Raw genomic sequence first — 12,771 nt, forward strand, 5'->3', positions numbered from 1 at the left:
TGGCACCTGATCACATGACTTCTTCAAATGCTGTTGTATTTTTTTAAAGGCTTTATTTATACATTACGGTAGCAGGCCCTTCCAGCCCAATGACCCCGCGCCGCCCAATTACATCCATGTTAATCTACTAACCCGTACGTCTTTGGAATGTGGGAGGAAACTGGAGGACCCGGAGGAAACCCACGCAGTAAGGGGGAGAACGTACAAACTCCCTACAGACAGCGGCGGAAATTGAACCACAATCACTGGTGCTGTAATAGCGTTACGCTAACCACTACACCACTGTGCCACCCCTAAGTGATTTCTAAATCATTTCACAGGCTCAGTCCCAATAAGAAAGATTTTTAATGCATTGCAGAAAAGCCAACGAAGAGGTCATTTGCCCCAGTGCTTTCTCCTGCAATCCTATTTATCCCAAATCTTTCATACTTCTGCTTTTCAAATAATTATCCTTCAAATAATCCCCTTCTTTTTAAACTAAAATTTAATCTCTAATGGCCACATGTGGTGATGAAGTCTATATTTAATAGTACTCAGTTAAAGGGGAATCAACTACTGGAGGGGAGGCCATCTGTTCCATAATTGGAACAGGAGGTGTGAGAAATGATGACTTTGGCCATCTGAATTGGAGCCTCACCTACACATTGAAGTCCTACCTTGAGAGATCCATATCTGGTGTTATCATGACCATTCACACTACCTCAGCTGAGGCCAGAGAAGGAATCTCAACTTGACATTGGGCTATTACTCAGTTAAAGGACCTTCCTCTATCTTATTCCCCAGTCTCCCTTGCTCTCCTAAGCATCATTCCTATGCTTCCCTTTCTCCGCCCACTTGAGTTGCAAGCCATCCTGATTTCGGCCTTTGCCAGCTTCACTCCAGCAGTAACTCTGTGTGCTAGTGGTCAGTGGTATCTGAGCAACAGCCATAGAGGTGGGTGACCAGTGGGGAAAGTGCACTGCAGCAGAATATTATAGCACTGATGCACTATGCTTCTGCAGACAATGTGCTGAAAGAGGTTTTGAGAGACAACTGCTGATTACAAAAGGGTTGTGACCACAAGAGCCATAGCCCAAGGGTTATAACCCTTGATTCATAATGATTCATAGCCCAAGGGTTATAACCAACTTGCATGATCGTGGCATTACAATTTTTGGAATAAACTACTTTTTTTCAAATCAAGTCAGCTTGCTGCTCTTTCATTTAAGGTAGTGAACTATTTGACCTTTCCATTATAACAATTTTTTATGTAACATGAATCCAGCAATTCGGGTTGAGAATTTTTTTGCCAAAGCATTATGGCTGTTATAGTTAATGTATTCAGAAGACATATTGAAGCAAACATAAAGATGACCTTATTCCAAACTTTGCTTATTTGAGCAAAATTGTAACAATTCCAATAAACTTCCAATGAAAATATAGAACAGAGAGAGAGATAAGAGAATTAAGAGATTCACATGTCCATTATTAACGTTGTGAGGATATGAAAGAACAATGCAGAATTAGCAATGCAAGTTGGAGGAAAATATTAATAGATTAAGAATAATGGATGTTGAAAGATAATAACATTGTGAGATTTAAATCTTAAGGTATATAATTTAAAGAGACAGGTGCAGGATTTTTAAAATATTAATTATGTTTCTTCCACTTACAAAGCGGGCTGAGGAGTACGTCTCTAAGATTCATTTGGCAGACAGACACACTTCTCTGGACTTTCCATCCTTTTTCAAGTGCCAAATAAATGAAGTGACCTTCTTTAATGTTATATATTTGGACAGTCAGCACTAAAATCCTCAAGAGGTAGGTCTCAGGGCTTATAGTGAGATCAAAAGACAGCCAATTTTCAGCCCTTTAATCTTTACGAAAGATCTGGACAAGGTAAATGTTAGACTCAACACTCAATATTAATTGGAGAGATGTATGAAAAGACAATGTGGATGATTTTCAACTCATAACTGGCCATTGATACTAAAAATATGATGGCAATGGATGCATGGTCTTGACCCGAGACGTCAACCATCCCTTTGCCTTCACAGTTGCTGCTTGACCCACAGAGCTCTTCCAGCAGTTTATTTTTTTGCTGAAGAAAATAAACCTTACTTCATGTGGAAACTCTTGCCCAGAAGTTGGATGATATTTTATCAACTTTTATGCAAGATTTCACATAAAAAACAATTGTTCATATTTTAATGTGATTGCACCATTTTTGGTGTAAGTCCTGCCCTTTGAGAAATTGTTAGGGCACTTCTAATTGTAATTCATCCCAGCATGGGTGTCGTTTCCCAGCTTCTTTCACAAAAATAATGGCATCACCAATGAGAATGATGTTCACCTTAGCCTTATGGGCACAAATTAGACTAATAAAGTGCTGCCTGCAACATGCATTTTTCACTCGTAATAAAAAAAGAACAAACCTCACACCAAGTCAACAACCAGATGGGCATGTACCAGCAGACCTAAGGACAGCTTCTACCCCACTGTGATAAGACTATTGAATGGTTCCCTTATACAATGAGATGGACTATGACCTCACGATCTACCTTGTTGTAACCTTGCACCTTATTGCACTGCACTTTCTCTGTAGCTGTGACACTTTACTCTGCACTGTTATTGTTTTTACCTGTACTACATCAATGCACACTGTACTAACTCAATGTAACTGCACTGTGTAATGAATTGACCTGTACGATCAGTTTGTAAGACAAGCTTTTCACTGTACCTCAGTCCAAGTGACAGTAATAAACCAATACCAATACCCTGCTGGAACATCAAAGTTTTGCTCTCTGATTGGCCCTGCCTGACTGTTCACTGCACTGCTTGTACTAGAGATCACTTCTATGTGCCAGATTGCTTACAGAATGTTTTCACTGCAGACTCTAATGCGGTGGTCTCTGCCAGAATTAGGAGCCCATGCCTCATAGTAGCCTGGGGCCACCTACAGCACAGGAATTGATGTGGGGTATGATTGGGGGGGAAGGGGAAAGAGGTTTGGCTGCAGGCATTAAAAACACACGTCATCCCCTCCAGCTCCCTTCCACCCCACCTTTTCCTTCTTCTCCATGATACCTTGCGGAATTGTACTGTGGGTGCATGGTGAAGGCCATGAGTGGTCAGTGTATATATGATGTGAAAGATGCTAGCTCTGCCTTCAGCTGCCATTGGGAAATAGACAGGCAGTGGTCTAACAAAGAAAGAAGGTGCAAACCTATTTTTTTTACATGTAAATTTCACCAATTTAACAATTCTTTAAAGGTACCCTAATTGCATGATGGGCTAAAGGCAGCAACCACTTATCCATCAAAAAATAGGTGCAGTCCTATAGGCATTAGAGACTATGAGATGGTTCGGTGAAGGTTTTCAGGATTATGAAGAGATCCAGAAAATTATGCATTATATGAAGGTACGTTAAAACAAGAAGTACAAAGCAAAAATATATAGCATTTTTACCCTTAATGAAAAAAATAAGATTTCAAACAATATAAAAGAAATAAAAGGTAAAAGTTGAAAGCAATTGTAAACAGAGTAGGCATTGAGCGCAGCAGTGAGAAGTCAGATATGGTCCATCAGTGGAACGTTGATGTTCAGTGGCCTTTTCATGATCTTACTTTTTGTTATTAGTTTACATTTCTCTGTTACATTTTGGCTGAAAGGCAAAAAGTAACAATAGCAAGGATGCATTCTGTAATAAAACTTATTGATTATAAAAGATCTAATTGCATAAGACATTCAGTTCCATTTTGCTGAAACATCCACTTTGACCACAAAGTTATGTAACAACCAGTATGGTTAATGTTACATAAAATATTTAAGTACTGTAATTTTTAGACTGTATATGAGTCTCCATCAATAATTCCAATGACAATATAATGAAATTGGGATCAGAAATGTTCCATACAGTAGTATTAAAGAAATTTGTCCCTGATATCTTTAAATCTAATTTAGTTGCAATTTAGCAAATCTGTAAATTATGTTCAGAAGAATTAATCCATTAATCCAAAACAATCTGTCAAAAGTTCAGCGGCTCTTCGTAGCTCTTTTTGGTGTTTTTAACCTTTAAAAAGCACAACAAAAATGCCTCCTTTGTTATTTAAAACATTCAAAATATTAAACGATATTTAGATTGATCTTAAACAGCCCTGCTTCAGTAATTTACCTCCAAATATGATATGGTTTAATTTATCCACATGAGACAGGAACAGTTGGGCCCTTGGGCCACTGAGAATGATTGTTGTGGGAAACAAGCTGGATGTCCACACAGCAGGCTGAGAGATAACCTGCAAATCTGCATCATTGTCACCAACATTAATGCTTTTTAACACAGCATTGGGACACAGGGACAGCAATAGGCTATTCAGCTCTTGAGCATGTATTGCCATTCAATTAGAATATTGTTGATCTGTACCTCAACTTAATTTCCTTTCTTTTGATCTATATCCCTTGATATTCTGAACTAATAAAAAAATGTCAGCCTCAATCTTGAAATTGTCATTGCGGCCAGTGTTTGTAGCCTTTTGGGAAAGAGAAATCTAGATTTCCATTACCCTTAGCTGATAAAGTGTCCCTAATCCTCACCAAAGAGAATAGTTTCTGAGAATCTGTCCTGTCAAATGCTTTTATCATTTTAAGCCCCTCAATTTAATCACCTCTCAATCACTATTCATTAGACCAGTGCAGAAAGCAGCAGCTACAGAGATTAGAGAAACCCAACATTTGTGTTTTTAGCCCATCCCAAAAAGGATAAGGAACAGGAAGTATCATCCTTATTTTATATACTTTTAAAGGTGCTTAAGAATATTGACTGTGAAAACCCACGTAGGTAGGAACTGATGATAAATGTGTAAATGGTAGGAGGCATCCAGTACAGATTCTGTCTCTTTCCTGCTTATATGAAAGTTCTTCAATTCTCATGCTAATGGTGAAGACCTGTTCAATGGGAAACCTCCAGAACACTCCTTAGTGAGTTAGAATTGAAAACTGTTTCTAGATTCCCCTTCCTTGCTTTAGAGAATCACAGAAGTAAGCTATTAGCCCATTGTGTTTGTGACAGACAAAAGGTGCTGCTTTGTTTAATGCCACTTTCCACATCTTGGTCCACTGCCTCTTCATATTATTGCACCTAGATCACCATCAAATATTTTGAATTGCAATGAGAGCTTCTGTTTTTATCACCCTTTCAGCTCATGAGCACCTCCTGGCCTTTAGGTGAAAAAATTTTTCATCTTCTCTCACTAATCCTTTAGCCAATTACTTTAAATCTATGTTTCCTGTATATTGACCTCTCAGGTAAAAGCAAATCAGTCCTTCCAATCCATTCTTTCTGGGCCCCTTATAATTTTATACACCTCAGTTGAAAAGTCTTTCCTTACAGCTAACTTCTGCAGTCCTGACATCTTTATAAATCTGCTTTGTATTATCTCTATTGGAATACTGTAATGCAGGGACCATAACTGTATGAAATAGTCAAGCTATGGCAACATATTTCATAAATTTTATATTTTGTGCTTCAACTAATATAATATCCAATATCTAATATGATATCCAACGTGCCTCTTAAGTGCCATATATATTTGATCCACTATCTTCATGAAAATGTAAGTATGATTTCCGGTGCATCTCTATTCCTTAACATCCTAATACTGAGTGTTCATCCATTCACCTTGTTTTCACTCCCCAGTGTGTAACCTCACACTTCTGCAGGTTAAAATCCATTTGCCGTTTTCTGCTCATGTGACCAGTAAGTTGATATCTTCTTCACTATCAATCTCACAACCTATCTTTGTATTATCTGTGAATTTCTTAATCTTGCAGCCTGCATTTGAAGTCAACCTCATTGAACAATGCTGGGTCATTTTCTTGATATGTTGTAAGCACTTTGATAGTCCAGGCTATAAGGTGGCAACTTGAAACTTTTGGAACAAGTGTTTTCCTATCAGATCTTCATGGTCGAACCTTCAGCTCAATTCTGGATCTCCTAATGAGCTTTACAATGCCTGGTCATCAGAACTACAGTCTCATACCCACTGAAGGATCAGGGTGCATGAATTTTGTGCACTCTGTCCACCTCCTATCCACTCTGATGATGGTGCCCTCATGGAGCCTCCAGCTTCACCTAAGCTTGTACAGGACCTTGTTTCTGACTTTTTTTTTCTGATTAAACGGAAAGGAATTAAGAAGAGGGAGAAATGTAGTTTGGACTGGTGATCTGCTATCACACAAATTATGCTAATACACGGTTTGCATGTGGATTAGTGTGCGCTTTAGTATTGCCTTTAGTGATACAGTTTTGGACAGAAATGTTTTTAGCTGCCAACTTTCAACAAACACCTAAGATATTTAAGATATTCCAACATCTAAGCTCACTTACAAACGTAGGTTACACAGGCTAAATGAACAGAAGTATGGTGATGGTGACTCCCAACATACCTCACAAGCAGGGGTTGAATTGGTATTGGTATTGGTATTGGTTTATTATTGTCACTTGCACCGAGGTACAGTGAAAAACTTGTCTTGCATACCAATTGTACAGGTCAATTCATTACACAGTGCAGTTACATTGGGTTAGTACAGAGTGCATTGATGTAGAATGATTATAGTAAGGGTAATGATTAGATCTGTAGAGAGCAGCTTGCAACAAGTGACCACGCTCTGGCACCAGAATTATGACTCAGACAGCAAATGGACTGAAGCTAGGAAAATAAATGTCAACCAAATATTGCCAAAAATATCCGATTCTATTAAAGAAAGAATTCATCTTGAAACTAATAGATGATCCCAATAGGTTATTCTATTTTCAACCTATTAACCTAAAATGTTAACTTTGTTACTCTTTGTTGGTGCCCGACTTGTTTTGAGCATTTTCTGTTTTAAATTCTATTTATAATCTGTTTTCCCTCTTTCTTACAGGAGAGAAGTACGAATTACATGCAGGAACTGAATCAACTCCCAGTGTGGTGGTCCATGTCTGTGATAGTGAAGCAGAGGATGAGGATGAACCGAAGAATTCTCCTAAACCAAAAATAATTCAAACCCGCCGTCCTGATCTGCCGCCAGCAATGTCCAATTGAAATATTGATGCGCACTTTTAGTCAAGTATGATCTAGTGCTCTCTGCTGTGGCCATACTCTGTTGAGAGGAACAATGGTCTGTCATTCACAGATGTATTTGTTTTCGAGCCCCTTCTGAGTTTCTAAGGCTTACCAAAATAGGATGGAAGTGGTTACTATGTGCATGCCTATTTGCTATATACAAATTAGTATCTGATCATATCATAAATCATTCATTTATGTTAGAATGGCATTAGTAAAACCCAGGAATAATTGTAAAGCTTGGCATTATAACTCCAACATGAATATAATTTAAACTATTAAGTACATGGTAACCTGCTGTTCTAAAATGATTTGGTATAAATGTTTGATCCAATTTTAAATTAGGCTTAAATTCTTTGAGGCATATTGTGATTATGTCTGCTGTGTTCTCTGACTTGTTCAGGAAATGAAAAGGTTAACGAGTGGTCTGAGTTTTACTTTTTTGGCACTGAATTGCCAATGATGTCCTTGGTGAAAATCCTGTGAGACATAAAAGATATAGGGCAACCTTGGGGAAATACTAACTTTCATTTATATCAATGTGCAGTACATAATGTCAGCATCTTCTAATATAATCTTGTGAAAAGGTGTAACTGTAATTTGTATTTTTATCACTGTTTTAATATTGATAAAATGTACTGATTGAAGTTATATGCAATATACTTACTGAAAATAGGAATGACAAAATGAATATAGACATGGATAGACAAATAAGCATTATTACAGTCATGAATTTTCCAATCTACACATCTGTTCAGGATGAGTATCAATAGACCATATTGTCACTTGCTGCATTGAAGTTTCTCTGTTGTCCTATTACAAGACATCTTTATGGTCCAATTAGCACAAAACAACCTGCTATTCCATTTTATAGAAAACACTTTTTTAAAAAAAAGTAATTTCCATAACACAGGGTTTTTAAAACATTTTTGGCATTTTCTCAATGTAGCTTTTCTTTTACTGTGCTATGCATATTACTAACCCACACAGTATACAATTGGAGGTGTCCAAATATTGGATTGAAAAAATATGGTCTATAAGTTACTTGATGGTGTAATAATAAAATGTGCACTTATTGTCTTTGGACATAAGTTCTAGTGACACAGTTAAGAAAATATAAAAACTAGACTAAACTCTATCTATCAACATTTACAATAAACAATTTAGCATTTTTCTTGATTCTGATTTATTTTGAGACATTCACATATTTAACCAAAGACTGCAAATTGGATTAGAAACTCACTTAAATTAATCAAAATGTTGTAACTTTCCAATCGTATTTTCAAGTTTCATGTAATGAAATATTTGTTAATGGCTCTCAATATTAATTCCATAGTTATTTGTTTTTATTCTGGATAACCACTTTGCTTTGTTCAATTCATATTATCTATCATATATAACATTTAATGATCATTCTGCTTATTGTATGTGTCACTTTCTGTGGTGTTTTAACATGTTGCAAGAAGTAACTCGGGGTTTCTACTCAACAATTTAATCAGTTACTATGTTTTCATGAATATTCTTTTTAAAATTACATGAAGGAAATATTAATGAATAAGACATAGGAATTAGATCGAATGAGTACACAAATGGCACAAAGGAAAGTGGTTAAAACTTGCCAAGAGGCTATAAAAAGAACCAGTAAATAAATCTACTGTATAAATGTAATCATTCAGAATGCTGAAATGTTATAGCCCAGTAGAATCAAATCTCATTATAGCAAATTCAATCGATTCATGTATTTTCTAATCTCATGAAACTACATTAAAATGAAGAGGTAAATGAATTCCATTGACAGTGTTGAACTCCCATCAAGTAGTATGCTAAATGTCATTTGAACTGAATTCTTCTCCATCTCTTTCAGCCCTGGCTTTCCCTATAACTTTCCCCAAAGCAGTTTGAAATTGGTGGTATTCTTCCCCCAAAGGAGTCCATTAGATCCCATGGTTGTACTGTGTTCAGAAACCCTTAAAGGCCATCTTAAAGGGATGATTAGCTGATGATAATGAGATGCTTTGCCAAGTGACTAAAGCTTTCGTGTATAGTTAGAATATGACATTGTTAGTAACTATTAGTATTGGATATTGTCTGTGTTATTATGTGTCTTCGCCACTTAATGGGTGCTAGTAATAATACTTCTTAAATTAATTGCCTTATATATGTATGTCTGGTATTTATCTGTTGTTATTTGGTCTGTGCACGGAACAGTGTCTTATTGTTCAAAATGGTGGTCATTGTAGCAGAATTGTACCTGTGCCTAATCTGAGATTTTGCAAAAGGCACGCTCTCGCAAACACATCTTTGAAAATCCCTTCATTCAATTATAATCCACATTTAGGCACGTTCAAAGTTTTGTGATTAAATAATCATGATTATTGGTCATATAAAGCAATGCTTCATTTAAGTCTCTTTTTAAAAATGCTATTTTTTATTGTTTCTGTAACATAAAATATTCTCCTTACAAGTAGTTTATAACACATTTGTTTGGTTACCAAATAGGCTGTGCCTCATCGCTAATCACTCAGCACCTTATTATGTAATTCTTTAAACAGCTCTTATAGCGATGACCCTAAGAACCTGTGAAAGTCAGGACAGATGTAATGAACACCACAAGGAATAAAACACAGGATTTGCATTAAGAGATAACAATGAGACCATCAGCACTCATTGCATTAAGAGAGGAAATCTGATAGCAACCTGTATAGCTAATTGCTGAAACCTGGATATTTCTGTACATGATTTCTTGCACCCTACTTTACCTCCCCACCACCCACTGTACCCCACTCAGGCTGCATTACTGCAACCCTCTCTAACATCATCTTAAGAAACTAACAACAAAAAAGTTATTTATGAACTATTCTGACTTTAAAACACAGATAATGTTGTGGTTCTTTGCATAAATTTAGGACATTTTTAATGGCATACTGAGCCATAGTTATTGCTTAACAACCTCTCTGGCCCTCAGTAAATAATTTTATATGTGTTGATTGCCATTCCCTCAGAAAAATATTTCAAAATTACATGGATTTTAAAATAAAAGGTATTTTTATTTTAGTTTTCAAGTTTGTTTATGATATATCAGCTTCTACCTTCATCTCATGTGTATGTAAAATTCCTTATTTCACACTCTGCAAAAAAAGAAATTCAGTTAGCTTTTTACTTCCTGGATTACTGTCTGTGAGAATTCTTCACTGTGAATGACTGCTCAATATGCTTGTTGATATCACTGTTGCTGGACGCCAGAGAGCCTTTTGAGATGATACCCGACAACCAATGTAGGAAAAGATAGAATCCATACCACAGAGATTGCTCAATCTTTTTGAATGGTTTCTTCAAAGTCCGCGATAAGCATTATTGCTTCATTGCTGGCTACAAAATTCATGCCTGTGTAAATAAAAATGTTACTCATATTTCCACATTGCTACATTGTTCTGGATTCTTGAAGTCGGATCTAAAATCAAAACATTTAATAGGCATGTCAACGAGATAACTATCATATTTTTACAGTTACAGCTCCAAAAAGCTTTTTAAAGGTTTAGGGGGTGTAGTAGAATTTGTAATGCCAAAACAAATATCATGAAAATTGTTTTTCTTATTCAAAGAGAAGAAGAAATTACAGAATTTCCAGGATCTTTATCTTTCTGCAATTCAACTGACATTTAGCACTTAAGTTGCATAACATGAAATCTTGAAGGCATGTGTTAAGGTCATTCAAAGTTAGGGAGCAGAAATTGGTTGTCATTGCACTTGATATAAAATGTGGCTAAAATGAACAAATGCAATGTTATGTTGAAGCCTACAATTTAAGTTAAGGAAGCCTACAATTTTCAGGCATTGCAGGTGCCAGCTACCTAAAATGAGCTCTTGCACAAGCTAATAAGCCCGATTTAGCAAAATTTTGATTGGCAACTGTTCCTGCATAGATGTCGCTTAAGATTTGCCCACCATTGAAAAGGTACCTACATCTTTTTTTTGCACTTATGTGAATCCTTCTACTGCCTTTTGCTGAAGGGCCACTGCTGGCAGGGCTGGTATCAAAAGAATCCATTGCTGGACACGGGTGAATTGTCTATGAAGCTATGACTAGCACTGTCTGTTTGCTCAGATTATTTCATTTCTATTTTGTTTTTCAACCCAGTCGAGATGCATAAACATGGGAGTAAGTTACCAGAAAGCGATAGAGCACTTTTATACCAGTTCTGAATTTGACCACATTTGCCAGATTATTGGACTTTACAACATACATCCTTGACCTTGAGGGCTGCATTCTTTGTATTAATTTCCACAGCTGTCTCCACTGCAGAACTCAGACATTAGATGGCTTTCATTTGTGCTGCAATGGAAGCTGAGACATTGGCCATCAGATGTTACATGATCCAGAAGTATTGAAATGGAGCTGGTCACCAATAACCTGCTCAAAAGATGGCTTTGTGCAAAGTCCTAAGCAAAAGTGGGAGCTGAACTCCCCCTTCCCCAATAATATTGGATACATTTTTTATGGCAGGCCTATCTATGCGACAGATATTTCAATGTGTCTGTGTTTTGTCTTTCTCATGTAGGCTGCCCCATCAAGTCCTCATTTATGCCCTTTGCAGCAAACCTCACCACTACACCAAGATTCTCCTTGGTCCCAGCACTGCTTTCAGGCCTCTTGTGCCTGGTGACCTACCCACCCCCCACTTATGTATCAGTCTCCAACTCACACTAACGTTGTAAAGGTTATCTGAGCAGGAGGTTGTGACAGTCAAATTCAGCAATAAAATGCCTGCATTTTGTTCCCTAGCTGTTCATTCACAGCTTGCCCAGCTTTGCAGTTCTTGGTTGCTGAAGGGAGAAAAGCACAGTGGTAGAGATGTGGTGAGGGGGTGGGGGTGGAAGTGAAACATGTATGCTTACACCATCTGCAGCTTCTGAATCAAAAGAAATTGTGCAATATGGGGAAAATAGGATACGAGAGGAATTGCACGTGAGCACAATCAAATTCAATGACTTCAGCAACAAACACTCTGCTGGAGGAACTCAGTGGGTTGAGCAGCATCTGTGGGGGGAGGGGGGAAGGAATGGTCAATTGTTAGTTGCTCCTGATTGCAGCATCTGCAGTCTCTTATGTCCTCACAGATTTGGGCAGCACTCATGGTCACGGATTTCCGACATTCTCTCCACCATGGTGTTAAAACGATACAGCTATATCCATCCTTTAGCAGGTTACTGATCCTGCTGCCTTGTCCCGAAAGAAACAGGGAAGTGTGTTATTCAACAGGTGCAATGTGTTTGGATGAGGTCTATGCCACTGTTGAATAGGTGGACGTGTGCGAAAGCAGTAAGGTAAGGATGTGAGGATTGGAAGTGTGTGAGACTGGGTGGAGTAGCTGAATGTTGTATGAGTCTTGATTGATAGAGATTGTTGGCAGGTGCTGTTGATTGAGTATTGTCTGAGTCTAGTGGTGCAGATGGTGGGACATAGCATTTGTATATATTAATTGACCTTGAGCTTGTGTGTGAAATTATTGGACTTCCCTGTATACATCCTGGACCTCGGGACTGCAATTTTTGTATTAACTTTCTCAGCTGTCTCCTTCCACTGCTGTTTCAGCACATATCTGGAGGACTTCCTGGTCTCCACAAGAAAGCGGCCATCTCTCGACCTCATTGGTTAAAAAAAAACAGTGCTACTTCAAAAGATCAG

At 37.5% G+C, this 12,771-nt stretch overlaps 1 protein-coding gene across 3 annotated transcripts in view; it reads left to right on the forward strand.

The window, feature by feature from the left end:
* The window catches only part of rcan2 (regulator of calcineurin 2), a 230,238-nt gene extending 220,091 nt beyond the window's left edge, over window positions 1-10,147 (forward strand). For all 3 annotated transcript variants that reach the window (XM_052025197.1, XM_052025198.1, XM_052025199.1), the window contains one exon: window positions 6,904-10,147. In XM_052025197.1, coding sequence (XP_051881157.1) covers window positions 6,904-7,064 — 161 coding nt within the window. In that variant the 3' untranslated portion in view covers window positions 7,065-10,147. The remainder of the gene's footprint in view (window positions 1-6,903) is intronic.
* The last annotated feature ends 2,624 nt before the right edge of the window (window positions 10,148-12,771 follow it).

This window comes from Pristis pectinata, chromosome 10, assembly GCF_009764475.1.
Source record: "Pristis pectinata isolate sPriPec2 chromosome 10, sPriPec2.1.pri, whole genome shotgun sequence".
In the NCBI taxonomy this organism is placed as follows: Eukaryota; Metazoa; Chordata; class Chondrichthyes; order Rhinopristiformes; family Pristidae; genus Pristis; species Pristis pectinata.